At 47.2% G+C, this 27,346-nt stretch overlaps 1 protein-coding gene across 1 annotated transcript in view; it reads right to left on the bottom strand.

Annotated features, from left to right (window-relative positions):
* Window positions 1–315: 315 nt before the first annotated feature.
* Window positions 316–27,346, bottom strand: part of LOC144827072 (forkhead box protein H1-like) — a 39,143-nt gene continuing 12,112 nt past the window's right edge. Inside the window, exons 2-3 of the mRNA XM_078685519.1 lie at window positions 10,489–10,593; window positions 316–1,953 (exon numbers count right to left, since the gene is read on the bottom strand). Coding sequence (XP_078541645.1) covers window positions 880–1,953; window positions 10,489–10,593 — 1,179 coding nt within the window. The 3' untranslated portion in view covers window positions 316–879. The remainder of the gene's footprint in view (window positions 1,954–10,488; window positions 10,594–27,346) is intronic.

Here is a 27,346-nt window from a genome sequence, read left to right on the forward strand (position 1 = left end):
CCGGAGTTGAAAAATGCACTTTCCTGCGCCAGTTAATAAACCTAACACCAGAAATACAAGCTTGCCGCCAAACATACAACGCTCAAATACGTATAAGGGTTTGGAAAAACACAAACCATTGCCAAGGTCGCTCAAGAAGGGGACAAGAGCACATTGTCCAGTCTCTGCTTCTTTCATCACAAAAATCCAAAATGGTCTGTAAACTAATCTGCACAACATGTTCTCCAAGTGGTCTCTTAAAATTATGCATGCTCTCACTGCAGACAGTCCAAGGGAAGCAGCAATACATTTATTTAAAACCTCTCTGTAAGAGCCATATGTATCTAAAGGACCCTGCGAGCAATTCTTGATCCAAAAAGCGATCCAATAAACTTTTCAAAGTCATGGAACGTCCAATAGCAGCAAATCATGATATGTATATACAGATGTGCAAATTCATCGCGTGAAGAAAACGCATTGCAAACAACCCTGGTTGGGGACAGCACACAGTTTTCATGAAGTATCTCAAAACCTGCCCACTAAGGACTTGTACAACTAGGGATGGTGAGGCTGTTGCTATGGACACCATTGTGCTGTATCATCCTGGTGGTTGCATTTGGAACCCTAGCCAACCTGGAAGAGTTTGGTCAGCCTGACTCTTTAAAAATGCCAATTGACACATTTGGCTACAGTGGTCATTCAAGCCCATGCACATTGCAGTGATGCCCCCATTACGACGAGTTCCATTTCACACCATTTTGCTGACCCACAGAGCCGATGAAATTGATGGACGTGATCAGATGCATGCCGATAGGGGCCATTGACCAAAATGTGAGCCATTTGATTGGAGAGGATCATATGGCTAAGACCCTACAAATTCTGCGATGCTCTCACAGTTTATCAAAATGGCCGCGGCCCTGCAAGATCTGTGCCGTTGGGGAATGGGGGAAGGCCGAAAAATGGTGGCAAGAGGAGTACGTCTCCTGGGTGGCTTGTCCAGACATCGAAGACACTCTTGTTGGGTGGTACTGCCTGCAGCATGCTGTCCAAATCCATTGGCGCAGGAGGTCGATGGCTCTGCTGCCCAGCGCTTCGATGTGCAGGCATTACCCCCCAGTAGGCAGCTGGCTTGTAGGAGTAATGAGGTAAACCAGGCAGGCTGGAGAACTGAAAGAAAGGGTGAGCGCTTGGTGGGGCAACAGCGTTGGGTGGCACACACTTGGTGTAGGAAGTCGGCAGCTCCCATGGCATAAGGGGGGCACTTTTGGGAGACTGTGATGGAGCTTGGTCATCTGTGTCCTCAGAGTCGGATCTGGAGCTGCTGCTGACCCCGTTCTCCACCCGGGGGCGCTTTGTGGGCCTCTTGCGAGGCTGCATTTGCTGCCTAATGTTCCTGGACTCCTTCTCGTCATCGGAGACGGAGCTAATGGAGGAGATGGTGGACAGGCTGGATGAGGATGAGAAAGTTCTAGGGTCCACCGGTGTGCTGTAGGTATAGCTAAGGCTGCAAGATGGCCGCCAGGAAAGAGACGGCGAGTAAAGGTACTGGGTAGGGATCCAGACACGGTCATTGGTGCTGAAGCCATTTCCGGTGGGCGTATACTGCTGTGAATCCGTCGACTGGGGGCTGCTCTCAGGTGCAGGAGATTTCCCTGGAATACTCATGCCTTCCAAGCCCTGCAGCAGGGAATCGATCATGAAGGAGTTATTGGTCTTCCCAACAGTGACAGGCGGGTGGTCATTTTCAACCGAACAAGGGGGTAGGCCAGGCAGAGCTTCATGTTGTTGAGTCAGTCCTTCCAAGTTGTACCTCTCCCCATGGAGGATGTAGGGTGCAAGGTCATCGACTAGGATGGTGCAGCCCTGGCGAGCAATGGCGGTGTTCTGCAGCTTGAGGGCTTCCAGCGGGATACGGGAGACATCCACCGCCCAGAAGTTCCCCTTCAACTGGGGTTTCCCTGGATCCTTCAGCACCTGGAGGAGACCAAAGACAGGCAATTAAAGAGGGAGGAAAAGTACACAAATCATGAATCAGTTCTCCTATAGAAAGGTTGATGCTGCAACCCAATGTAGAGACCTTTGTGTCTTAATGGAAGTCTGGTTTGCTTCATAGAACATTCTTGCAAACAGTAGGAGAGTATGTGTGAATATTTAGTTGTAGGATCACCTTTCCTACAGTGTGAATAGGAGATGAATGCCGGGGGTGTAATGTTTTACACAGTTAATGCGAGCTGTAGGCCTTTGAAGACGCGACATATATATCCCACTGAAGGAAAGGTGAGAGAAGCATTGGGCGCAACGGAGCCACCTGGTGAATGATGTCAAAATTGGTACCAAAACCCCAGCTGACGTCAAAAAAGGAAGCATTCTAGAACGCCTACTGTTGGCCGCGCAGGACTGGGAGGAGAGAACTGGGTTTCTTCTGCACTGGTTGGCCACTTTAGTGGAGATTCACAGCTACGATTGGTGAACTTTCCATGACATCAAAGATAAGAAAGGAGTGAATTGTTCAGCATTAGCAGCGATCCGACCAGACCTCAGAAGTGTTAGTAGGCGCTTGTAGGTACTGTCCATGGGCCAACTGTACAGTGCTCTGGCTGAGCCAGGCCGGACATCGGTGGCAGGGTGATCTGAGCCATCCTTCGGGAGGTACCTTTAGAAAGGGACATCCTCCCCCTTTGGAGGGAGGGAGGGAGGGGGCTGGGGGGAGAAGATTCAAGCTACTTGAAGACAGTGTAAGTTTTATGGACTGTGGGCCCTGTAAATAGGAAAGATGAGAATCTAAGTGACAGGGCGCAGAGCAAACAAATGAACGTCTTACATTGATTTCCCCCCAACCTTTCCAAACCTACATCATTCAACACAGGAGCACTTAAGAGAAAGTTTCAGGAAGGGACAGGGAATGACCCTAGAAAGGAGCGCGGTGTAGTGTTGCGAAGTCCACCATCCGAATACAGAGCAGAGATGGCTGCTGGGTTACGCAGCACGGATGTCTCCCCCATCCAGTCACCAGGGCCTGGCCTTCAAGACAATTCCTAAATACAATTACATAATGTACAATATCACAAATTTGTCTGTGTGTTAGGAATGCTATTATATATGTGACGTCCATGTGTTTTATTAACAGATGTACACTGTGATATCACACATGATGCAATCTGGTTGCCTTTTTAAAACAGGGAAATGTTACATTTAAGAATCAGTACGCGAAATTCTGGACTAACATTTAATATATTTATATATTTAGGAAGGTTGGGATATAGTAAAATACATTCTGGTCCATCAAAAATATATTCTGCCTCTAGAACTGCGAGATGTTGAAGCTTTTACCTGCAAGGTACAGCAAACAAGGGACCCTGCTTTCAAATAGAATGCCCAGGCTTCGCTGAGCTGTTAGAAGAGGTTTTCTAAGCAAAGGGTAAGGGTGAAGCACTTCAGTGTTATTTTTCATTATTGTTATGTTGTACATGCCTCATGTTATGTTGCACAACCTTTTATTCCCACGTAGGGTGATCCCTCTCTCAAGTGGGAAGAATGGCGTGAATATTTTGAGAACTACATTTCTACCTTTGACAATGACGATCTTACTCCAGAAAGGAAGACGAAAATATTACTTTAGTGTTTAGGAGCACAAGTAATGAAAATTTACAATCATATCAACAAGAAACCCAGACCGGCATATTAAAGTGATGTACACACCAAAGCACTTGAAGATTTGTCTAAATACTTTAAACCTACAGTGTGAGCATCTGTTGATAGATTAAAAGTTTTCATCGCTAACAAGGAACTGAAGAATCTGTTGAGGATTTTGTTGTTGCACTAAAAATTTGCATTATCGTGTCGTTTTGGCACACTACATGATGAATTTATCCGTGATGCGGGCTGCAAATCGCAACATTCAAGTGAAATTGTGGGTGAAAGGTGAATCATCTCTTCAAGAAGTCATTGACATTGTCAAAGGTGCAGAGTTGACAGGAAGATGTGCCAAAGCAGTCTTGTTGGAAGAAAAAAACAAAACCTGTGTTGAGGAACAGCCGACGGTCACTAGAGTCAGGAACTCGTGACACAAAAATCTAATTAGGATACGAATTCTCAGAAGAAGGATTTTTGTCCCAAAACTAAATTAGCAAAAGACGGGAAATGTTTTAGGTGTGGTAGCAAGTTTCACCTAGCAAATGATAAGAAATGCCCTGCACTTAAACAAAAGTGTTCTAAATGTGGTATTACAGGACATTTTTTAAAAAAATGTGTCAAAGTAAACCAAAAAGAAATGCAAACATGACATTTGTTGTACCAGAAGACTATGATGATATATATTCTTCTGATGAGGATGACGTGAACCTATTTGTTTTACAAGTTGATGAACACATGCTAAATGTGAATGGTAAAAGTAAGAAACCAATGTGTGATTTAAATCTCCGGGGTATTGAAATCTCCATAGTAGCAGACTCTGGTTCACCGTAGACCATTATTAACAAAAATGGGTAGGAACATTTTTACCCGTCATAGGAAAACATTTAGTCAATCCTGACATCTCTCTCAAGATGTTCACAGTTAAACCCATGGATGTTTCAGGATACAGGGAACTGTGCTTTCAATTCAAAGACAGCCAAATGTTGAGTTAATTGTATGTTTCTGCTGTTGGTCCTTCAGTACTTGGTTGGATGGACCAAGGAAAATTGGGCATCATTTTGGATCCTAATAGCCCAGATCCTGTGCTATCCTTACAATCCGAGGATGAATATAAGAACATCATTGTTAAAAAGTATCCCAGATTTTTTTCAGATAACATTAGAAAATTAAAAGTTTTCCATCACAAAATTCAACAACAACAAAAAATGAGGTTCTATGTATTCGTAAGTCCAGGAATATTGCTTTGTCCATTAAAAGTGAAGTTGAAGCTGAGCTTTGCAAATTAAAGGACATATGGCATAATTGAACCTGTTGAATCAGCAGAATGGGTCGCACCCTTAGTCGTTGTTAAAAAAACCTAATAGCAAACTTCGCTTATGTGTGGACCTCCACAATCACAATAAAAATACCAAAATCATTTAGATGTCACACACTAATGGCATCAAGTGTTTTTCCACTATCGATCTCACTACAGCATATCATCCGGTCGCACTACACCCCGACAGTAGGTGCCTCACTACATTTGTGACACTATTTGGTCGCTTTAGATTTAAAAGAGTACTTTTTCAGTTGGTCTCCACGGCGGCTATGTTGCAAAGATTAATGCAGATACTTTTTAAAGATGAACCCAATCTTTTAATTTTTCAGGTTGACATTATGGTCATGGGCGCTAACAGAGTTGAACATGATGCCAAACCAGCCAGAGTTCTAGGTATCCTCGAAAACAATGGTCTCGCTGCTGATATTCGTGAATGAAAATTTTCTGACACCAGCGTCACATATTTAGGAGACAAGATTTGTGGGAAGGGCATCAAAACAATAAGAGAACTGCTGTCTGCCATAAGAGAAGTTCCCTCCCCCAAAAATAAAAATGACGTTAGAGCCTTCTTAGGTCTCCTGGAGTTTTTTGCTAATTTGTGCAAGATTTCTCCACTAAAAAACTTTCATTTTAAGACAACTTATAAAACAAAAGAATAAGTCTGAATGGTCTATTGCTTGTGAAGAAGCCTTTACTAGGATTAAGAACGACATTTGCGATGCACCACCTTTTCAGGGGTTTAATCCTTCCTTACATAGCATTGTTACCACAGATGCCAGTGGTAGAGGTCTTGGAGCGGTTCTTAGTCAACCAATGAGATGGGAAACAATAGAAGCATTGCATTTGCCTCTCGCTCTATTAAACCCACCGAAGAAATGGGATAGAGCATGAGGCTCTTGCATGCGCATGGGACTTGGAACTTTCTGGCAATACATATGGGGGTACCGTGTCACGCTTAGAAGTAATCCTAAGACTCTTGTCAAGGTCCTCACCACCAAGGGACTACAAAGTGCTTCACCTCGCCTTGCACGAATATCTGTCAAAATGATGGATTTCAATTATGAGTTACAATACGTTCCAGGTGTCAAAAACACTGATGCTGACCGTAAGTCATTTGCCTCTGCCTGATGTGGACGAATCTACCTCAGATATTGAGTAACACTGTGTAGCAAACATATTAGAAGAAATACCCTGCATTTCCCAGTCAGATTGGTTGTTAGCCCAGGTGGCTGATACCATTTTATGTGAAGTGAGAGGGCATTTAAAAGATGGCTGGCCCATTAAAAAAAACATTCCCACTCACTTACATACTTTCTGAGAGTTAAGACATGAACTGTCATGTGAAGGAGGCCTCATCCTAAGAAATGGAAATGTCATACCCCCTGCTTGCCTTTGGTCTAAACTCCTCGAAATTTGCCACAGAGGGCATTTGAAAAACTAAAACTAGAGTCAAAAATTCCTACTGGTGGCCAGGATTAGATCTTGAAATAGAAGAAAAGTAAGAAATTGCTCAGCTTGTGAGAATTCTGACGAATGCCAATGCACTTTTAGACCACCTTTACAACATCTTTCCAGCCCCAGCATGCCTTGGACTAGATTAGGTATGAACATTTGTGGCCCCATTTGGGAGAACGGTGAATAGTTGTTTTTCATCGTTCTAGTAGTTGATCACTTATTCAAAGGCCTGAAGTAGAGGTTGTACATAAAACTGATACCAAGACCATCATTATTTTTAAGAGAAAGTTTACCCAAGTGCATTGTGACTGACAATGGTCCCCAATTTGCCTCTGATGATTTCAAGAGATTCATGATGGATAATGGTATCACTCAGAAAACCACCTCTCTGTACCACCCGGCTGGTAAAGGTGAAGTTAAGAGATTTACCTGAGTCTTAAAAGGCATTATCCAACTTGCCAAACACAATGACCTTTCTTGGAGGAAAGAATTGATGCACAACTATGGGCTTTCTGAGTTAAACCATCTGAGTCTACAGGCTCGTCCACAGAAGGGGTCCACAGAAGGGGTTAAGGAAAAATTGTTACACTCTCAATTTACTAGCAAGAAGTATTACGATTCCAGACATGGTTGTAAACCTGTTAGAATTCGCATAGATGACAAAGTTAGAGTAGAAAAAAGTGGTTTTGTCAAAAAGAGACAGAGTCACTTTTCACAACCATTTGTAGTTAAGAAAAATTTCTGCAATTTGGCTCTCTTAAGTGACGGAAAGATTTGGCATTTTTCGTTCTTATCCTTGTGCAGAGAAGAAAAGATGGTGGTTCAACAGCAAACCGGTTCCGAGTATCACAGGCCCACTACCTCCCTTAAATACGATTGGCTTTTGGATTGTGACACCAGTGGGGATTGTAACCTTGATGAAACTATAGGCCGATCTTCAAGTAGAATGGTTGTTCAGAGTGGTGATGTTGTTCAGAATGAGAAAAGTGGTAATTCTCTCAGTAAGGAGAGACTGAAGATGAGACACTAAGTGACCCCGTCACCAGTAGAGAAAATAATATACAAAACAAAGAAGATGTTAATGCTGAACAAGGATGTTCCTTTCACAATGATCCACACGGGAGGGGAGTAGCACCAAGGGAACCAGTTGTGCGCAGACACCGTACAAAAGACAGATTACCCGCAAGGTTGTGAGATTTTGTGTGTGAATAACCTCCCCTTTTTAGGTCTTGGCCTGCGTAGGCTGCGCTTGCGCAGTCTCGCCAGCGAGATCTTATGTTTTTCAGAGTGGGGCTGGAACATGCCCCTCTTCTCCATTGGCTGGCTTCCTAAACGGAAGCCAGCCATTGGAGGAGAGGGGCACCTGTCCATTTAAGCCCAGTCTTTTTGGGATTCGGGGCTGTGTTTTTAATTTCTTCCTCTCCTCTTCCCATTGGCTGGAATTTTACATTCCAGCCAATGGGAAGAGGAGAGAAAGAAAAACACGCCCCGAATCCGAAAATGACGGGGCGTTTCTTCGAGGCATTTCTGCTTCACGTCAGAGAAACATGGTGGTGTTCATGGCGTGGTCCGCTTTCCTGCCGGAGCTCACAGTGCTGGCTTTGGGGGCAAGGGAGCTGAATTTATAAAAGAAATGTAGGGGATTCGGAAAGTGTGGGAAGCATTGGAAATACACCGGTTATTGAATGGTGGCGGTGCCATTGTCGCTTTTATATGCAGTGCTGGAATCGGCCTTAATTCTGTACAAAGAAAAAAGAATGAGCCTCATCACCTGCAGCTGCTCTCCCGTGGCCTGGGAAGGGCGTTTGCCACCGCCGCTGCGCACGCAGAAGTTTCAGAGACTGCGACGAGCAGGATTCAGCAGCTCCGAGGATTGTGCGAGCGCCGGTGCGGACACGACGCCGGGGCTGCCCGCCGGAGAGGCTCCCCTGCTGCAGCCGCAGAGTTCAGGGCGCAAGTAAGCAGTACCCGGGGCGCCTTCTCGAGCCAGTGTCCCGGTAGAAGCTTCTCCAGTAATTATTTGTATAATCCAGTAAGTAGCCTCTTGCTGTTGTTAAAGGGATCCTCTGGCTGGGTGGGTGGGTTGGGGCTCAGTCAAGCTGGGGGTTCGTATTTGGAGTTGGTTCTTGTTTTATTGTTGGGCGTGTTTTCCTGGTACGGTTTGGTTGAGGTAGTTGTGGGTCTGGATAGGAACTGAGAGGCGATCTAACCGGAAACGTCCCGCTAGTGATAACTTGGTATAAGTGGTTATAATTAAGGCTGCTGTGTTTCTGACAGACGAGGGGCTCAAGGATGAGCCTTATTTCGTGAGATCTCCGTTTCACCTAATCTCTGGTATGTGGCGATATATTTTATTTTAAGGTCAATTGAACATAGCAAACAGGGCACACTAGTCGGGAGGTTGACGGACCCACGCGCCCACTATTTTTGGAAAGAGGGCTATGTTCCCCTTAGACCGAGGCTGAGCGGCGACACTTTAGCCCCAGCACTGCGGCTGTTTGTATTTCCAAAATGTGTTTGTGTATAACCGGACCTCGGGATGTTATTAAACCTCTGTCCTTCCGGCAAGAATGCTCCAACAGTGAGTTATGTTCTGTCTCTGTGGCTGTGTGTGGCTCTGTGTGTGTGGCTCTCTGTGTGTGTGTGTGTGTGTGGCTCTGTGTGTGTGTGTGCGTGTGTGTGTGCGTGTGTGTGTGGCTGTGTGTGTGTGTGTCTCTGTGTGTGTGTGTGTGGCTGTGTGTGTGTGTGTGTGTGTATTACACATGGTTATTGTATGGTCCACCAGCTCATATTCTCCCCTGTTTTTTTCCTCATTCTCTCTCCAATCCTCTTCCCCACTATTCCTTCCTTACTTACTTCTCATCCACCCACTCTATTGCATTGCACTTTTTTCTGTTGATAAAAAGGAGATGTGTTATGTTGTACATGTCTCGTGTTATGTTGCACATGCCTTGCGCTGTCTCCCTGGCCGCGAGCACATGCCCAAGGTTCTAGAGCTGGACGGCGGTTGGGAGGACAGTTGAGGTGTATTTCTTGTACCGAGAGGACACGCATCCCAGTGTCAGGGCATTTACTGAATAAAGACTATTAATCTTACCTGCTATGCCTCATTGGTCTTTACAATTTTCTAAATGTAAGCAAGGTTACGCTTGGATACCAGTTAAATCGAGCAAAAGAAATACCCCCCTCCACCCAATTGAATGAGATCTGTTATTCACAGACATTACGCCATAACTGCTGAATTACCTTGCACCCTGAAACAGGGGCTGCCTTTTGTGCACTAAAAATGACCAAAACGTGATATATATATATATATATAATATCATATCACACACACACACACACAATCCTTTAAAATCATACAAAAACCAGCCACCCTGTACACATCGCCTACTATCTACAGATCATGTCCCACCATCACATAATTTACAGGACAGTGAACATAATCTGAAGGCACGTCCTCCCTAGAAGAGGCCTGTTGCATAGTAATCTGTACTGCCTACAACTGCACATTGGCATACCTCGCTCCTACAATATATTCTGGTCCCACCACAAATTTAACACGCCTGGAATGCAAGATGCCCATTACAAGCTCACTTACACCAAGCAGGCGCCATCGCACCAAGATGCTCATCTTCTAATTTGCATTGCACCGATAAACTAGCATCGTACCCTGTGGGACCGTATCTCAGATCTGGTTGCAAGAAGCAATCAAAAACAACAATTGATGGACAGAATGCTGAACAATTTCATACATTCACCACAGTACAGAGATCTGGCCTAAATCCATCGTTTTGTTGCTCTCCACACCACCCCACGTCAGACATGCAAGAAGCAATCACAGACTTATATCCCAACTGATCCATTCCGATCAGCCGATCTCAGGTTCATAAAACTCATTTGGGATCCTGATACTACTGGTATTTACTACACTTTGAAGGTGAAAAGCCGTGGCGCTATGAGAAGTCCATAGATTTTTATTACCAAACTCCACAAACACAACCCCCCCATCTCTACCAGTCAAGACAGTAGGTACTGGCTGCACATGGCATTCAGTCTTCAACTCAGATTTTCCATGCCAACGTCAAGTCCACCAGTCTTACCTTTCGGAAGCAGTCGTTGGAGGATAAGTTGTGCCTGATTGAGTCTTTCCAACCCTGGTAGTCTCCTTTAAATAAAGGGAAGAGGGTGCTGATCTCTTTCAGTATCTGGAAAACAAAAATATATTAAAAAACACACTTTAAAAGGCTGACCGGTGACTACAAACCTGGGTGAGCAGAGCTTTTTGTGGTTATGTAAAAAGCTGGAATACCACCTAATAGTCTCATCTTACAGTATTCGTTAACTATAAGCTCACAACTAGAGTGGAGCTATTTTTCCTGTGTGAATCTCTCTTGTTTTAACTGCTTATCTGTATGAGCAGCGCCGCGTATGATAATCTATCAGTGTGATAGCTTCTACACCCATCGCCCTCATAAGCGACACTTTTGAGCTAGCAGAATCCGGTCTGGTGTTATTGGCACACCCACAGTCCATTATTTGAAGCTCACACACCAACAAATACAGAAAGATTTTGTGGCCCTCCTGATGAAGGCACTCACAGTGGCAAAACGCGCGTAGAGAACATTCATCTTCCAGCCACCTCACATTACTTGTCGATTATAAAGATTGTTATGGATTAGGTGTATGTATATGTATTAATGTGTTTCTTCGATTTTAGACCAATTCTGGTTTTGTAATATCAAATAACAATTATATTGCACCTAAATCATGATGCATCAAAATGTTGCTTCGTCTTTTTCATGTCAATTTTTATTTTAAAAAAATGAATAAAATAATGTTCCGATATGTTTTAAAGTAGTTATATTACTTCCACACTGAGTTCTTGGAATCATGTTGTTCATGTTGATGATTTATTGAAATAGTCTAAACCCCTAGGAATTTTGCTTTCTATTCGGTTTGCAAGGCTGACAGGTGATGGTGTTTGTGTGTTAGCCTCACATTCAGAGTCAAGAGTTCACTTCTTCCATCATTTCTGCAACAATGTAACCTGGTTATACAAGCAGGGAGGGAAAGAATACAGTGTGGAGAAGGCAGGGGTTTAGAAGAAACATAGCGGCCATTCTGTAACCGTACCAGCCAGAAGGCGACCCAACACCCGATGAGCAGGCAGTACTTCGATGCAGTGGCATTAAACAGACTCATGGTGCCCTTTAGATTGTTGAAACTGCAGCCCTGTCCTAAGTCAGCAATGCTCTGGTCCAGCCAAACTCATGGTTCTCCCGCTCCGTTTAGAGTCACTTACCATTTACAGACGTACACCCTCTGCTGGCTCCAGAGCCACCGGGTCACATAGATGGCCACCCTCAGATTAGATCTTAGATTTCTGTGCCCCTGACTTATATGTTTTACATGGCAGCCCAAAGTAAAAGAATCACTCAATAACCACCACATGCATGGACAAAACTGGTGTTGGCCCATTCTTTTTTTTGGTATTCAAGTACAAACTCATGCTTTGGAAATTTGTTCTTAAAAAACAAAGCATGTTCTTGTTTGGCAGCCTAAAACATGGTGGACGCTCAAAGCTGCAGTCTCTTCAGCAGCGCCAACATAAGGGCAGGTTCAGTGGAGGCGCACAGATTCCCGTCTACCTCACAGGGAACTCGAAATACAGTGGACAGTACCCCACCAATGAAAGGATGGTCACAGCCTCTCTGCGGGGTCTAAAAGACATATTAACAAGACCAAGATGCTGGTTGTAAAATGGTGCTGGAGACTACGTCCACCACACCAGCGAAATGTGGACAGTAGGCGACAGAACTGGCAAGGTGACTTGCACAATGGGCCCGTCTGTGTTACACTGTGGGGTTTCATGGAAACATTGTACTCATATCAAAACGGCCTTTTGACACCGACACCAGGGTAGGAGTCGGAACTTTGAGAGTGGAATGACCAAAGAAACAGGTTTTAAATGGGCTACAATACCTCAAGTGATGTGCAATGTCCCACATTAACAGTGGGATATAGTTACAAAATTATTTTTAAAAACACAACACATTTTAAACCGTCCCTGAGTGACTATAAACAATAGAAACATCCCAACTCTCCAACCTTAGATCTTTCATAGATTCACATGGTCGAATACTCCCCATCATCAGGGTGGGGATATTTGGAAGTCAGTTGTACTTGGGCAGTGTCCCATATGCTCAAGCAACACCGAAACAACCATGTGGTGAAGGGGCTCCGAGCCCAAGCTTCCCACCGAGTCAGAGCTGTGCTGATTTTCTCCCCAAGTCATGCTGACAGAAAGGGAATCCTCAGAGCTGTGCTTTTTTCCTCGTTCCAGCACTTGACTAAATTTTTTGTGTTCTTCTTTGACACTTGGGCTCCCCCTAGCACCGTCTAACAAGGTAACCAGCTTCCTAACCTCTTTCCATCTGGTTGGCTGTGCCTGTTTCTTAGCTCATGTGCAACACAAGTTCAGACACAGTTATATGCAAATCAGTCTGACCCTGTGCCTCATGGAACTGCCAAGCCATGTCTTTCCTGGGCCAGAAGCAAGCATCCTGGGACCAGTTTCAGGCTAGCAACCCTCATCAGCCAGGCTAGCTTGAATCCAGTGGCAACGTGAGCAACGGACCCACTTCTGGGCATACCCTGCCAACTTAGGGTGAACAAATCAAACACAAGGAGATGATGGATGGAGCACTGAAACTTTTCAGACACTCGCCAGAGACTTCCTCAACCCATGCCAAAGCTGCGAGGCAAGGAAGATGTACCATGATCAACCCCATGAAGGCAAAGAGGTGCTCAATTTCCCAAAATGACAATAGCGAGACTCTTAACAGCAGAGCAGCAGAGACCTCATGTATCTCCAGTGGGTTGTTGCCAGGTGTAAATTCATCGGACGGTGTGGCTCTTCCTAAAGACGGTAAATTAAGGCTGGAGCAGGTCTAAGCCTCATCTTTTGATTCTTTTATTTTTTATTTCAACAATCTTTTATTAGCAAGTTATATATATATATATATATATATATATATATATATACACACACATATATATACACACAGTACAGTGATAGCATTGCCTCGCGGACTCCGTAAGAGTTACAACGGGCTTGGCGGGCTTCAAGTTGGAGCATATATCACAAGATCGGTAGTGTAGGCACATTGTAAAATCTTGTTGCACCCTTGTTGAAAAAGAAGGTGAGTGAGAGATGAAGAGAAGAGGGTGAAAAGGAGAAAGAAGTGGAGATAGAGATGAGTTATCGCATGGTTGTGCTGTGCCATGCACAGGTGGTCAGTGGTGAAGTGGAGACTCCTATAGGACCATCTCATGGAGGTTTGTACGTACCCATATGTATGTCTAGGGATGACCACATTTCGCCTCTCGCTGTGTGGTTGGGCGCATGTGTTGCCGCTATGTTGTCGGCCCCTCTTAGAAAGGTGATCCAGTTGACCCATCCCTTGAAAGTGGCCTTCCCTGTGTTTTTCCAGTTTGCTAGAATTGTTTTGACTGCTGCCGTGAGGAGGAGGTCTATCAGGTGTCTGTCCTCTTTTGAGTGGAGGTCTGGGGCCATGAAGGCCATCACTAGTCCTACAAAGCGTGGCTGTATGTCCCTCCCCACTGCCTTTGTGATGAAATCTGTGATTTTGGCCCAAAAGGCCCTGACTCAAGTACAGTGGAAGATTAGGTGCGCACGGTCTCCTCTCTCTTTTTTGCAGTTCCAGCAGGTGTCGCTCTCTCTAACCCCTACCTCTGCAAGTCTGGCTGGCGTCCAGTAGGCTTTGTGTAGCAGCCATTATTTTGTCTGTGCTTGACTCTTACTCTGAAACCCTCTGTGTCTCTCCCCGTGTAGATAGATAATCTTTAAAGAAGGAAATTTAAAAAAATAAATAAAAAAAAATTCGAAGACCAGCATAGGCACTTCACAGCATCTCCTTGGCCTGCCACTTATAAGATGCCATCTAAATCAATGATTAAACTCATCAAAAACTGCAGGCAAGCCCTTGCACCAGTCCTCTAAGAAGCAGTCCAAGTCCACTGAGACTCATCAATAACTACACTGTCTATGCCTGCCAGCAAGCATGCTTGGTGATAACAAGATCACCATCCTGGGCACCGAAGTCATACCTTGAGCATAGACTATAGCCTCATTGACTATCACTGCGTCTTTGATGGTGACAACTGCCTAAACTCGGTCAACTTTGCTGATTAGCCAGAAACCGGTCCCAGGATGCTTATTTCCAGTCCAGGGAAGACATAGCTTGGCAGTTCGGGCTGGACTGTTCCCATGAGGCACAGGGTCAGACTGATTTGCATAAGGCCATGTCTGAACTGGGGTGGCGGAGTGAGCTAAAGAAAGATGATGGACTAAACCCAGATCAGTTGACTGGGGGTGAGTGTTTGATTTGCTCCAACGCTCCGTCCATCATCCCCTTTGGTATCGCTTTGTTCGCCCTAAGTTGGCAGGGTATGCCCAGACGTGCGTCCCTTGCTCACTTTGTCACTGGATTCAAACTATCCTGGCTGATGACGGCTAATTAGCCAGAAACAGTCCCAGGATGCTGGTTTTCGGTCCAGGGAAGACATGGCTTTGCAGTTCGGGCTGGACTGTTCCCATGAGGCACAGGGTCAGACTGATTTGCATATGGCCATGTCTGAACTGGGGTGGCGGAGTGAGCTAAAGAATGATAATGGATTAAACCCAAATCAGTTGACTGGGGATGAGTGCTTGCATTGTTCAACACTCCGTCCATCACCCCCTTTGGTTTTGCTCAACTCAGTCAACGGCCATAGTTGAAGGCACCTTCATTGACGGCTATTTTTCCAGTGAAACCTGAGTCGTTAGGCCTATAGAATGTCCTTCAGAAAAACTCTCACCCCAATAAAGCCAGCAGCTAGGCTTCCTTCGCCTGGCTCAGAGGGCAAAGACATCAGCGAACTGAACAGATATCATGAAGGGCCCATCTTAGGATCAGAATGCTCCAAGGCAACGATGATGGAGACACCCTGATGTACAGACTGCTACTGCTCCACAGAGACATGGGTGCTCCCTCAGAGAAACAGTGCAATGTAGAGACACAAAGAGAGCTCCACAGAGCAGATACCTCATTTGACGGTAGCGACAGCGGCGGCTCCTCTGCTATGGAGAAGGAGCATCGCCCCACTGCTTTTGAGCAGTGTAAAGTGAAGTAAATATAAAATGATAATAACTTTGAGTTATCATTTTAGGTTTCCTTTGCGGGTGGGTTGGCGGGGCTCAGAGCAGGGGATGAGTGGTTAGCCCTCTCCTAAGTGCACAGTGACTGTTTGGTTGGCCTTCTCAGGCCGCCCAAACCAGTCATGCGCACTTCCCTGTTTTCCATGCAGGCTGCATTACAGCCGGTGTGGACAACATGTCCAGGCCCCCATTCCCTGGTTGAGCATTGCACAAAAACGCTCAAAACCAATTACAATGCTGCATTGCAGCGTTATGATTGGTCTGGGGAGCCTGGCTGTTCTTCATGTCACATGATGAGAGCAGAGATGCAGGACCCAGTGGATGGATGAATATATATGTCCTATTGCGCAACCCCCTTTGCAAGTGAGAGAAAGGAAAGTAAACACCAATCCCCGTGTCAAAAACATAAGCAGCAATTTGTCAGAGGGCATGACCTGTGCCCTCGAAGCCCAGCAAATGTGGCAAGATAAAAGCAAAAATGTAAAGTGATTTTTGTTGTTCTTGCATTTTCTGAACCCCGAACTTTATTTTTGGGGTGCTGCCCCCCCCCCCCCAGCGCTCATGCCCAGTGTGCGTAGGTTAAGTCTACTCCCCCCCCCCCCCCTCCATTAACACGCGGCAGCCCCCCTCTCTTTGCTGTCACGTTAGTGTTAGAGGGTCTCCTGCCCTCTCTTCTATGAGCCTCCGTCACGCTGCCCCCGCTTCTCCCTCGGTTACTGAAGTTACTTTCCAGGCCTCAGTGCCGGTCACGGTCTCGTCGAGCTCGGCGGCTCACTCTGCTCTGCTTGTGCCCTTCAGCACACACCGCTCTGCGCAGCTCTCACATTCCATTCCACGGGCCTCACTTTCTTGACTCCTGGCTGTCTCGTCAGCCCCTCTCTGTGACCGGGACCCCGCGGGGAGCTTCTGCTGCTGATACCGCCGTCTCCAGAGCCTGTAATCTCGCCTGTCAGATCCGAGCTCACCCCCTTATCACCACCTTTGAACGGCGGAATTAAGTCGAGCCGTGTGATCCTTGACACAATGGCCGGCCCAGGATCCAATCCCGCTAAGACTCTTAGAAGATGCACCTCGGGCCTGAGCCGCCGCCGCCCCCCGCTGCGCCCCGCAAGAGGGGATTAAAAGGGACGCTTCAAGCGCGGCGAGGAGGTGAAGCGAGGCGGCAACTTCCATCCTCTGGACTCCGCAGCAAAGGCGCAACCCCCTCTGCTACCTCGGGGCGGGATGGAAAACCCCACAGCGTCACCCGGGGCAGAAGCACCCGAGTCTACAGAGGGGAGCGAGGTACAGAGGGGAGAAGGGTGAAGGGTGTTGTACAGCAGAGTCTATAGAAAGGAGCTGGGTGTAGTACACACCCGAGTCTACGCATGAGCTGGGTGTTGTACACACCCGAGTCTGCAGAGAGGACCTGGGTGTTGTACACACCCGAGTCTACAGAGAGGAGCTGGGTGTTGTACACACCCGAGTCTACAGAGAGGAGCTGGGTGCTGTACACACCCGAGTCTACAGAGAGGAGCTGGGTGCTGTACACACCCGTACACACCCGAGTCTACAGAGGGGAGCTGGGTGCTGTACACACCCGAGTCTACAGAGAGGAGCTGGGTGCTGTACACACCCGTACACACCCGAGTCTACAGAGGGGAGCTGGGTGCTGTACACACCCGAGTCTACAGAGGGGAGCTGGGTGCTGTACACACCCGAGTCTACAGAGGGGAGCTGGGTGCTGTACACACCCGAGTCTACAGAGGGGAGCTGGGTGCTGTACACACCAGAGTCTACAAGGGATGAGCTGGGTGCTGTTTACACCAGAGTCTACAGAGGGGAGCTGGGTGCTGTACACACCAGAGTCTACAGAGGGGAGCTGGGTGCTGTACACACCCGAGTCTACAGAGGGGAGCTGGGTGCTGTACACACCCGAGTCTAAAGAGAGGAGCTGGGTGCTGTACACACCCGAGTCGACAGAGAGGAGCTGGGTGCTGTACACACCCGAGTTTACAGAGAGGAGCTGGGTGCTGAAAACACCCGAGTCTACAGAGAGGAGCTGGGTGCTGTACACACCCGAGACTACAAGGGATGAACTGGGTGCTGTACACACCTGAGTCTGCAGTGAGGAGCTGGGTGCTGTACACACCTGAGTCTGCAGAGAGGAGCTGGGTGTTGTACACACCTGAGTGTACAGAGGGGAGCTGGGTGCTGTACACACCCGAGTTTACAGAGAGGAGCTGGGTGCTGAAAACACCCGAGTCTACAGAGAGGATCTGGGTGCTGTACACACCCGAGTCTACAAGGGATGAACTGGGTGCTGTACACACCTGAGTCTGCAGAGAGGAGCTGGGTGCTGTACACACCTGAGTCTGCAGAGAGGAGCTGGGTGCTGTACACACCTGAGTGTACAGAGGGGAGCTGGGTGCTGTACAGCTGAGTCTACAGAGAGGAGCTGGTTGCTGTACAGCTGAGTCTACAGAGAGGAGCTGGGTGCTGTACACACCCGAGTCTACAGAGGGGAGCTGGGTGCTGTACACACCCGTACACACCCGAGTCTACAGAGGGGAGCTGGGTGCTGTACACACCAGAGTCTACAGAGGGGAGCTGGGTGCTGTACACACCCGAGTCTACAGAGAGGAGCTGGGTGCTGTAAACATCCAAGTCTACAGGGAGGAGCTGGGTGCTGTAAACATCCGAGTTTACAGAGAGGAGCTGGGTGCTGTACACACCAGAGTCTACAGAGGGGAGCTGGGTGCTGTACACACCCGAGTCTACAGAGAGGAGCTGGGTGCTGTAAACATCCAAGTCTACAGGGAGGAGCTGGGTGCTGTAAACATCCGAGTTTACAGAGAGGAGCTGGGTGCTGAAAACACCCGAGTCTACAGAGAGGAGCTGGGTGCTATACACACACGAGTCTGTAGAGAGGAGCTGGGTGCTGTACACACCTGAGTCTGCAGTGAGGAGCTGGGTGCTGTACACACCTGAGTCTGCAGAGAGGAGCTGGGTGTTGTACACACCTGAGTGTACAGAGGGGAGCTGGGTGCTGTACACACCCGAGTTTACAGAGAGGAGCTGGGTGCTGAAAACACCCGAGTCTACAGAGAGGATCTGGGTGCTGTTTACACCAGAGTCTACAGAGGGGAGCTGGGTGCTGTACACACCAGAGTCTACAGAGGGGAGCTGGGTGCTGTACACACCCGAGTCTACAGAGGGGAGCTGGGTGCTGTACACACCCGAGTCTAAAGAGAGGAGCTGGGTGCTGTACACACCCGAGTCGACAGAGAGGAGCTGGGTGCTGTACACACCCGAGTTTACAGAGAGGAGCTGGGTGCTGAAAACACCCGAGTCTACAGAGAGGAGCTGGGTGCTGTACACACCCGAGACTACAAGGGATGAACTGGGTGCTGTACACACCTGAGTCTGCAGTGAGGAGCTGGGTGCTGTACACACCTGAGTCTGCAGAGAGGAGCTGGGTGTTGTACACACCTGAGTGTACAGAGGGGAGCTGGGTGCTGTACACACCCGAGTTTACAGAGAGGAGCTGGGTGCTGAAAACACCCGAGTCTACAGAGAGGATCTGGGTGCTGTACACACCCGAGTCTACAAGGGATGAACTGGGTGCTGTACACACCTGAGTCTGCAGAGAGGAGCTGGGTGCTGTACACACCTGAGTCTGCAGAGAGGAGCTGGGTGCTGTACACACCTGAGTGTACAGAGGGGAGCTGGGTGCTGTACAGCTGAGTCTACAGAGAGGAGCTGGTTGCTGTACAGCTGAGTCTACAGAGAGGAGCTGGGTGCTGTACACACCCGAGTCTACAGAGGGGAGCTGGGTGCTGTACACACCCGTACACACCCGAGTCTACAGAGGGGAGCTGGGTGCTGTACACACCAGAGTCTACAGAGGGGAGCTGGGTGCTGTACACACCCGAGTCTACAGAGAGGAGCTGGGTGCTGTAAACATCCAAGTCTACAGGGAGGAGCTGGGTGCTGTAAACATCCGAGTTTACAGAGAGGAGCTGGGTGCTGTACACACCAGAGTCTACAGAGGGGAGCTGGGTGCTGTACACACCCGAGTCTACAGAGAGGAGCTGGGTGCTGTAAACATCCAAGTCTACAGGGAGGAGCTGGGTGCTGTAAACATCCGAGTTTACAGAGAGGAGCTGGGTGCTGTACACACCCGAGTCTACAGAGGAGCTGGGTGCTGTACACACCCGAGTCTACAAGGGATGAGCTGGGCGCTGTACACACCCGAGTCTGCAGAGAGGAGATGGTTGCTGTACACACACACACGAGTCTACAGAGAGGAGCTGGGTGCTGTAAACACCCGAGTCTACAGAGAGGAGCTGGGTGCTATACACACACGAGTCTGTAGAGAGGAGCTGGGTGCTGTACACACCTGAGTCTACAGAGGAGCTGGGTGCTGTAAACACCCGAGTCTACAGAGAGGAGCTGGGTGCTATACACACCCGAGTCTACAGAGAGGAGCTGGGTGCTGTACACACACACACACGAGTCTACAGAGAGGAGCTGGGTGCTGTAAACACCCGAGTCTACAGAGAGGAGCTGGGTGCTATACACACCCGAGTCTGTAGAGAGGAGCTGGGTGCTGTACACACACACACACACACACACACACACACGAGTCTACAGAGAGGAGCTGGGTGCTGTAAACACCCGAGTCTACAGAGATGAACTGGGTGCTATACACACCCGAGTCTGTAGAGAGGAGCTGGGTGCTGTACACACACACAAGTCTACAGAGAGGAGCTGGGTGCTATACACACCCGAGCTTGCCACCCGGTAGCACCACCAACTGATCCGAGCCACCAAGAAAACTGCATACAAGGACCGGCTGGACAACAACGCACACAACTGCAAGGAACTCTTCAACATCGTGAAAGAGCTCTCCAACCCCAACGCCGGAAACAACGACATCACCCCATCGCAAGACCTCTGCAACTCCCTCGCCTCCTTGTTGTGGAAGTAGATCGCGGACATACACAACAGCTTAAGCATCCAACCGACGCACGCCACGACCGCAGCAACGCCACCCACCACCACCCTCCGCGCCTGGACTCCGATCAGCACCGAAGACACCGTCCGCACAATGAACTCCGTCCACTCCGGATCTCCGACCGACCCCTACCCTCACCACGTCTTCAACAAGGCCGACGCTGTCATCGCACCCCACCTGCGGGACATTATCAACACCTCCTTCGACACCGCCACCTTCCCTAAGAGCTGGAAGCACGCCGAGCTCAGCGCCCTACTCAAGAAACCTACAGCGGACCCCACCGAACTCAAGAATTACCGCCCCATCTCGCTCCTCCCGTTCCCGGCCAAAGTCATCGAGGAGACAGTCAACAAACAGCTGGCCGCCTTCCTCGAGTCAAATGGATCCCTCGACCCCTCACAGTCTGGCTTCCGAGCCAACCACAGCACCGAGACCGCCCTCGTCGCTGCCACCGATGACATCCGAGCCCTGATGGACAACGGAGAAACAGCGGCACTCATCCTCCTAGACCTCTCCGCGGCATTCGACACTGTCTGCCACCGCACCCTAGTGCAGCGCCTCAGCATGGTCGGAATCCAGGAGAAGGCACTGGAATGGATCACCTCCTTCCTCGACGGAAGAACACAGAGAGTCCGCCTACCACCGTACAAGTCAGAGGCCACCGAAGTCATCTGCGGCGTCCCTCAAGGATCCTCGCTGAGTCCCACCCTCTTCAACGTCTACATGAGCCCCCTCGCGGCCATCGCACGCCAACACAACCTCAACATAATCTCCTACGCCGACGACACCCAGCTGATCCTCTCCCTGACCAACGACCCCGCCGCCGCCAGAGCCAACCTGCACGAAGGGATGAAAGATGTAGCCGAGTGGATGACGACCAGCCGCCTGAAACTGAACTCAGACAAGACGGAGGTCCTCATCCTGGGCTCCTCGCCCTCCGCCTGGGACGACTCCTGGTGGCCCCCCGCCCTGGGCACCGCACCCAAACCGACGGACCACGCACGCAACCTGGGCTTCATCCTGGACTCCTCCCTCTCCATGACCAGACAAGTCAACGCCGTCTCCTCGTCATGCTTCAACATCCTGCGCATGCTACGGAAGATCTTCTGGTGGATCCCCACCAAGACCAGGAAGACTGTCACCCAGGCCCTCGTCACCAGCCGACTGGACTACGGCAACGCCCTCTACGCCGGAACCACCGCCAAGCTCCAGAAGAGACTCCAGCGGATCCAGAACGCCTCAGCCAGACTCATCCTCGACATCCCACGAAACAGCCACATCTCCGGACATCTGAGAGACCTGCATTGGCTCCCCGTCAACAAAAGAATCACCTTCCGTCTCCTCACCCACGCACACAAAGCCCTACACGATCAAGGCCCGAGCTACCTCAACAACCGAATCAACTTCTACGCTCCCAAACGCCACCTCCGATCAACCAGCCACGCCCTCGCCGCCGTCCCCCGCATCCGAAGAGCGACAACAGGAGGAAGGTCCTTCTCCTACCTGGCCGCCAAGACCTGGAACTCCCTCCCGACCGACCTGCGCCTGACCCAAGACCACCTCTCCTTCAGGAAGAAGCTCAAGACCTGGCTGTTCGAGCAGTAACGGCACCCCCCCCCCCCCAAGCGCCTTGAGACCCTACGGGTGAGTAGCGCGCTCTATAAATGTCTTTGATTGATTGAGTCTGTAGAGAGGAGCTGGGTGCTCTACACACACACACACGAGTCTACAGAGAGGAGCTGGGTGCTGTACACACCAATCTACGAGAGTAATATTCTTTGTTTCCAGGAGACCTGGCAGAGGAACCTGGGCACATTAGTGGGTATAAGAATTATTATACTGCATCGGTACATGGGAGATCCAAAGGAGGGCTAACCATGTATGTATCAAACTATATGAACATGAATAGGATAACCCTGGCAATCTCTGATACCCACTACCAACGTACTATCATTGAAACAAACATCACTGTACAGTCATGATGTATTTTTATAATAATGCCCTGCCGGACCACATTTTGGATATCTTGAAGAAAATGAGTATAGATCTTAATGTATTAAATCGATCCGTAAAAGACACAATAGTTCTTTGGGGTGGAGACTTTAATAGTGGGTTGTGTGCATTTAAAGGGGGGGGGGGGAATTGTGGTATACTATCCGATGACAACAAGAACTACACCCACCTCCCACAGTCAAACTATGGGGATTGTTTAAATGAGATCCTGTTTAGGTTTGATTTATGCTTGGCTAACGATTTATGTACTCCCTCGGTGCCTTTTGATTTTACGTTTAATGAGAGAGGTGTGAAATCAATTATTGATTATATAAGAATCTCAAATAGACATCTAACTTAACTTAAAGGCTTTAAAACACAAGAATGCTTTAAGTGACCACTTCCCCTGAGTGTAGCCATTCAACTGCCAAGAAAGGCGATAAAGACCATGGGCAAGTCCACACGCTCGTTGAATAAAATGAGTGGGTATGCCCTTCGGTGGTCGATGGGGGACCCAGTAGAATTCACTAAGAATATAGGGCCGGATGTATCAAAGGGTTTTGCCCATTCTGTGTCTATGGGGAAATGTGTTGATACACATGGCCCATAGTGTGTAAGCCTCAATCAGCCTTTATAGCCGGTCTAGATGAGGCCACCGCTCATCCGGAAGTTTTAGAAGCCTATGCACTGATCACTAGAGGAATTAAGGAGGACATAACAATGGAAAATAAAAAAGGAACATAAGAGGCCCCAAGGATGGTTTAATTCTAGATGCACGAAAGCATGCACGAAGCTGAAGCATGCTCTACAAAAAACAACAAGAAATAGTGGCGAGATAAAAGAGTGAAAATGGGAATACAGGCAGGCCTTGAAAGAGCGCATGGTGGAAGCGGGGGGGGGGCGGAGCATGGGCAGCCCTACATGAAGCTACATTGGCCAGAGATAACACTGCCTTTTGGCAAGCGGTCAATGCTCCCTTCCTGGTACCTGAGGATACCCCCACTATGGAAATCGCCATTGGAGAAGACAAATAGGTGTAACACTACTCACACATGTACAAATCCACACAAGACCAGCTAGATTTTGTTGAAAATCAGCCAGCCCAGGGATCAACTGCTCTAAGTGTGTACCCAATAGATCGCCACGTCACTTTAGATGAGGTAAACACTGCAATTAAGTCTAGCAAGGGTGGTAAAGCACCTGGCCCGGACGGTGTGCCTTGGATCTATTTAAAGCCAATTTGCTATGGGCACCATTCCTGACCCTTGTTGCTCTTCAGGGTTCACTACATGATGTTCAGAATCACTCCTGGTACCGATCTTCGAGAAAGGGGATCGACAGAACCCTGTTATCGGCCAATATCACTCCTTGATTCTCTGATCAAGGTGGTGGGGTGCATAGTACTTAACAGACTTCAGGATTGGTACGAGGACAATAACTTTATCAGAGTTGCAGTTTTGTTTACGGGCTGGCCTGGGTATGGCCAAGCAGGGATTCAACCTAAATTTGTTAATCAGAAAGTTTGTAGTGGCCAAACAGGGCAGACTATATCTGACCTTCGTTGACCTAAATGCAGCTTTCGATTGCGTAGAACATGATAAATGATGGACCATACTGGCCAATGTGGCGTGGAAGTCCCACTCCTACATATTCTGAGACAACTATATTCAAACATGAGAGCTAGGGCACGCTATGAAGTAAAAGGCGAATGTACGGCTTCATTCACAGTAGAGAAGGGGGTAAGACAGGGTTGTATCCTGGCACCTTTCTTATTTGCGCTTTACACCAATGGATTGGAAAAAGCATTGGTGGATCAGTACCAGGACTTGCCACAAATTGCCAGCCGCCCTATACTGGCCCTCCTCCAAGCTTATGACGCAGTCTCGATGTCACTCACACAATTGGGGCTCCAATGGTTGTTAACGTATTTCACCGTATATATGCAGAAGTTGGGTCTCTGAGTAAACATTTCAAAGACATTTATTATGAAGTGTGGTAGAGGGAGCACTAAGTGCAGAGACATATACATAGACAATAAAAAGATAGAACCCACAAAGACATTTCCATATTTAGGCATCCTTTTCGATCACAGGGACCATGGTACCAGACAGGTAAATCCAGGAAGCTTTTATTCCTGAATTCTACAGCTGCCCTAGCAAAAGTTGCAAGAAAACTGGGAAAAAGACCTCCTGAGGAATTTCTAAGCATATATAGGGCAAAATGCATTACCACCACCATATACGCGGTGGCTTTATGCGGATATACTGATGTCCAGCCCCCACAGATGGTGGAGAATGCCTTTCTAAGATTTGTTCTAGTCGTCCCAGGTAGTTCTCCCACATATATATGCCACGAAGAGTTGGGGTTACCCTATGTAACTGATTTAATAAAATACAACCAGTTCTTCTATGGCACAGAATATGGACCAACATGAAAACCATCTTTAACAGGGACTTCATAGGAGACTGTATTAAGCTTGATACCATGGCTCAAATATATAATATATTTTATGCACAATTTAGGAAATCCAGAACACTATGAGGACCCAAGCTCTACACTCTTACTAGAAAAGGATTTTAAAAGAGCGTATGACTCTTTTAAAGGCAATCGCATTTTCTGCAGAAATAGGTAGGCCAACAGTCCAGTCTAATCAATAGATACTGACTACATACCATATGCAGCCATACCTAAAAAAATAAGAAAAGAAAAGTAAGAAAACATTTTTGGGAAGGTATACACTATACAGGATAGATTTGTCCTGACCCGATTAACATCTTTTCCTGCAATGGATGACTGGTCAAAAACGAAAAGTAAATATCCACGTGATGACGTGTCAGTGCAGTCCACAATACACGTGGTACTTTTTTTTTTTTTAATTCTACTCAGTAAAAAGAAAGAGGTGAATTTTACCAATTTTAAATATATTTGGTTTTAGACAATGTCGTCAAGCATCGTTGTTTTTGCAATTTTTAAACAATGAGGGTTTTACCAGGCTTATAGCAGGATTTTTTAAGGAATGTAATTGGAGGCAGAAAAACTAGGATATACATTTTAATTATAAATGTTTTTAGGACAACTGTATAAGATTAGCAGTCTGATTAGATAATTGTATTTGTAAACATGTTTTATTAGATATGAAATATACAGGACAGATACTTGATTTTATTGCTACTGCTTTTATGATTTTTTGTAAATAAAAAAATAAAGCATATTGAATTGAAACCTTTGGTGTTGATGGAGAGAACATTTGAAGTACTCACTCATTAAATAATAAAATGCAACAAGTGACTTCCTAGTGTGACAGATATGGCTAAGATCTATTAAGAGTGTTTTCTCTTTTTTTTTTTTTTTAAACAGGGGAACCCTTCATCACAGAGGAATGGCTCAATTTTCGTGGTAAAGTAAATGCAAAGTTGCTAATGCACACGTACAAGTACAAACCTGAAGCTGATAAGTGTAGCGAACTACCGCTTGAAGAAAATCCAAAAGGATAGAAAAGCCATAATCCCTACGTTTTTAAAATCTGCCCTCTTCCCTCTCCTACACCATACTTCTAAAGGTCCCGCTAAAAATCAGTTTCCTCACCCATCATAAGTTCAATACAATAAATTGCTCCAATACGAAACAGCCATATCATGACTGGAAAACAGAATTACCACATAAATAAATCCGTAAATTTGGTAAAATCAGTTATACCATGTAAACAAGACGAATCGGCTCAGAAAACCCACAATTATAAGCAGATAACAAATTAATTAGATCAACACAAACTCCCTCTATGTATATCTCAAGAAGGCATACATGCCAACTGGCACATCAGGAAAAACTGCTTCGTCAATAACTAATGTGGAAGCAATCCAGCATTACCAAAAGGATGAATTCTTACTTGTGGGTTACAAAGAATATGAAATCAGAGACATCATCAACAGCTCATCAACTCAAGGCACAAACAGTCCTTAGTCAAGTGGCCTTATCAGATTCTGGAATGCTGGTAAAAAAAGTCTAAAATACTGGGAGCTCATGAAACACTAGATTTCCCCGCAAACTCCCCCCCCACCATTGTGCACAACCCTAAATCTGGAGGGATCCACTAAATAAACCAGGAAATTGAAACCCTTCAACTTATTCCGAAGGGACAGAGAACCCTTTCACCTTGAACTGGTCCCTGTACATGAGTCTACGAAATGTCTTTTTTTGCACTTTACCAGACAACATTTTTCTATGTTTTCCTCATACCAGATAAAATGTGTTCCACACTGACATCGCAATGGCTTAAAGATCGCATATCTGGGAAACGTTCCTGAATTTGTTTGTCTGATGGTATCCTGAACATTCTTTTGATGTGTGGGGTGCAGGGATCCAAGCTTTCAGTTGTTCTTACCATCTTCCACCCCAAAGGCAGGCCAAACATTCTACGGTTGTCTCTCCTATTGGGATCTTCCAGATCATCAATCTCTCTCCAAGTCAGTAGACTTAGCAGTAGATCGATACCAATATATTTTCAGTTACTGATTAGTCATCTGATCTATATGCATGAGGTCTTTGCTAATTTTCGTAACACGTACTAGATGGTGGAGAGCTGCAGGTTTCTATAGCAACAAATCCATATTTACGCCCTGCCCAAGATGATAGAATCGGGGCTGGGAGGCCAGCTTGGATTCCTTCGAGGCTTGCCTTGGATTTTTTGGATTAAGCTATGGTCAGACGCTTGAGACTGTTGCAAGCAATGCCTTTTTATTGCTGTATT

Source organism: Lissotriton helveticus, chromosome 4_1 (genome assembly GCF_964261635.1).
Source record: "Lissotriton helveticus chromosome 4_1, aLisHel1.1, whole genome shotgun sequence".
NCBI lineage: Eukaryota > Metazoa > Chordata > Amphibia > Caudata > Salamandridae > Lissotriton > Lissotriton helveticus.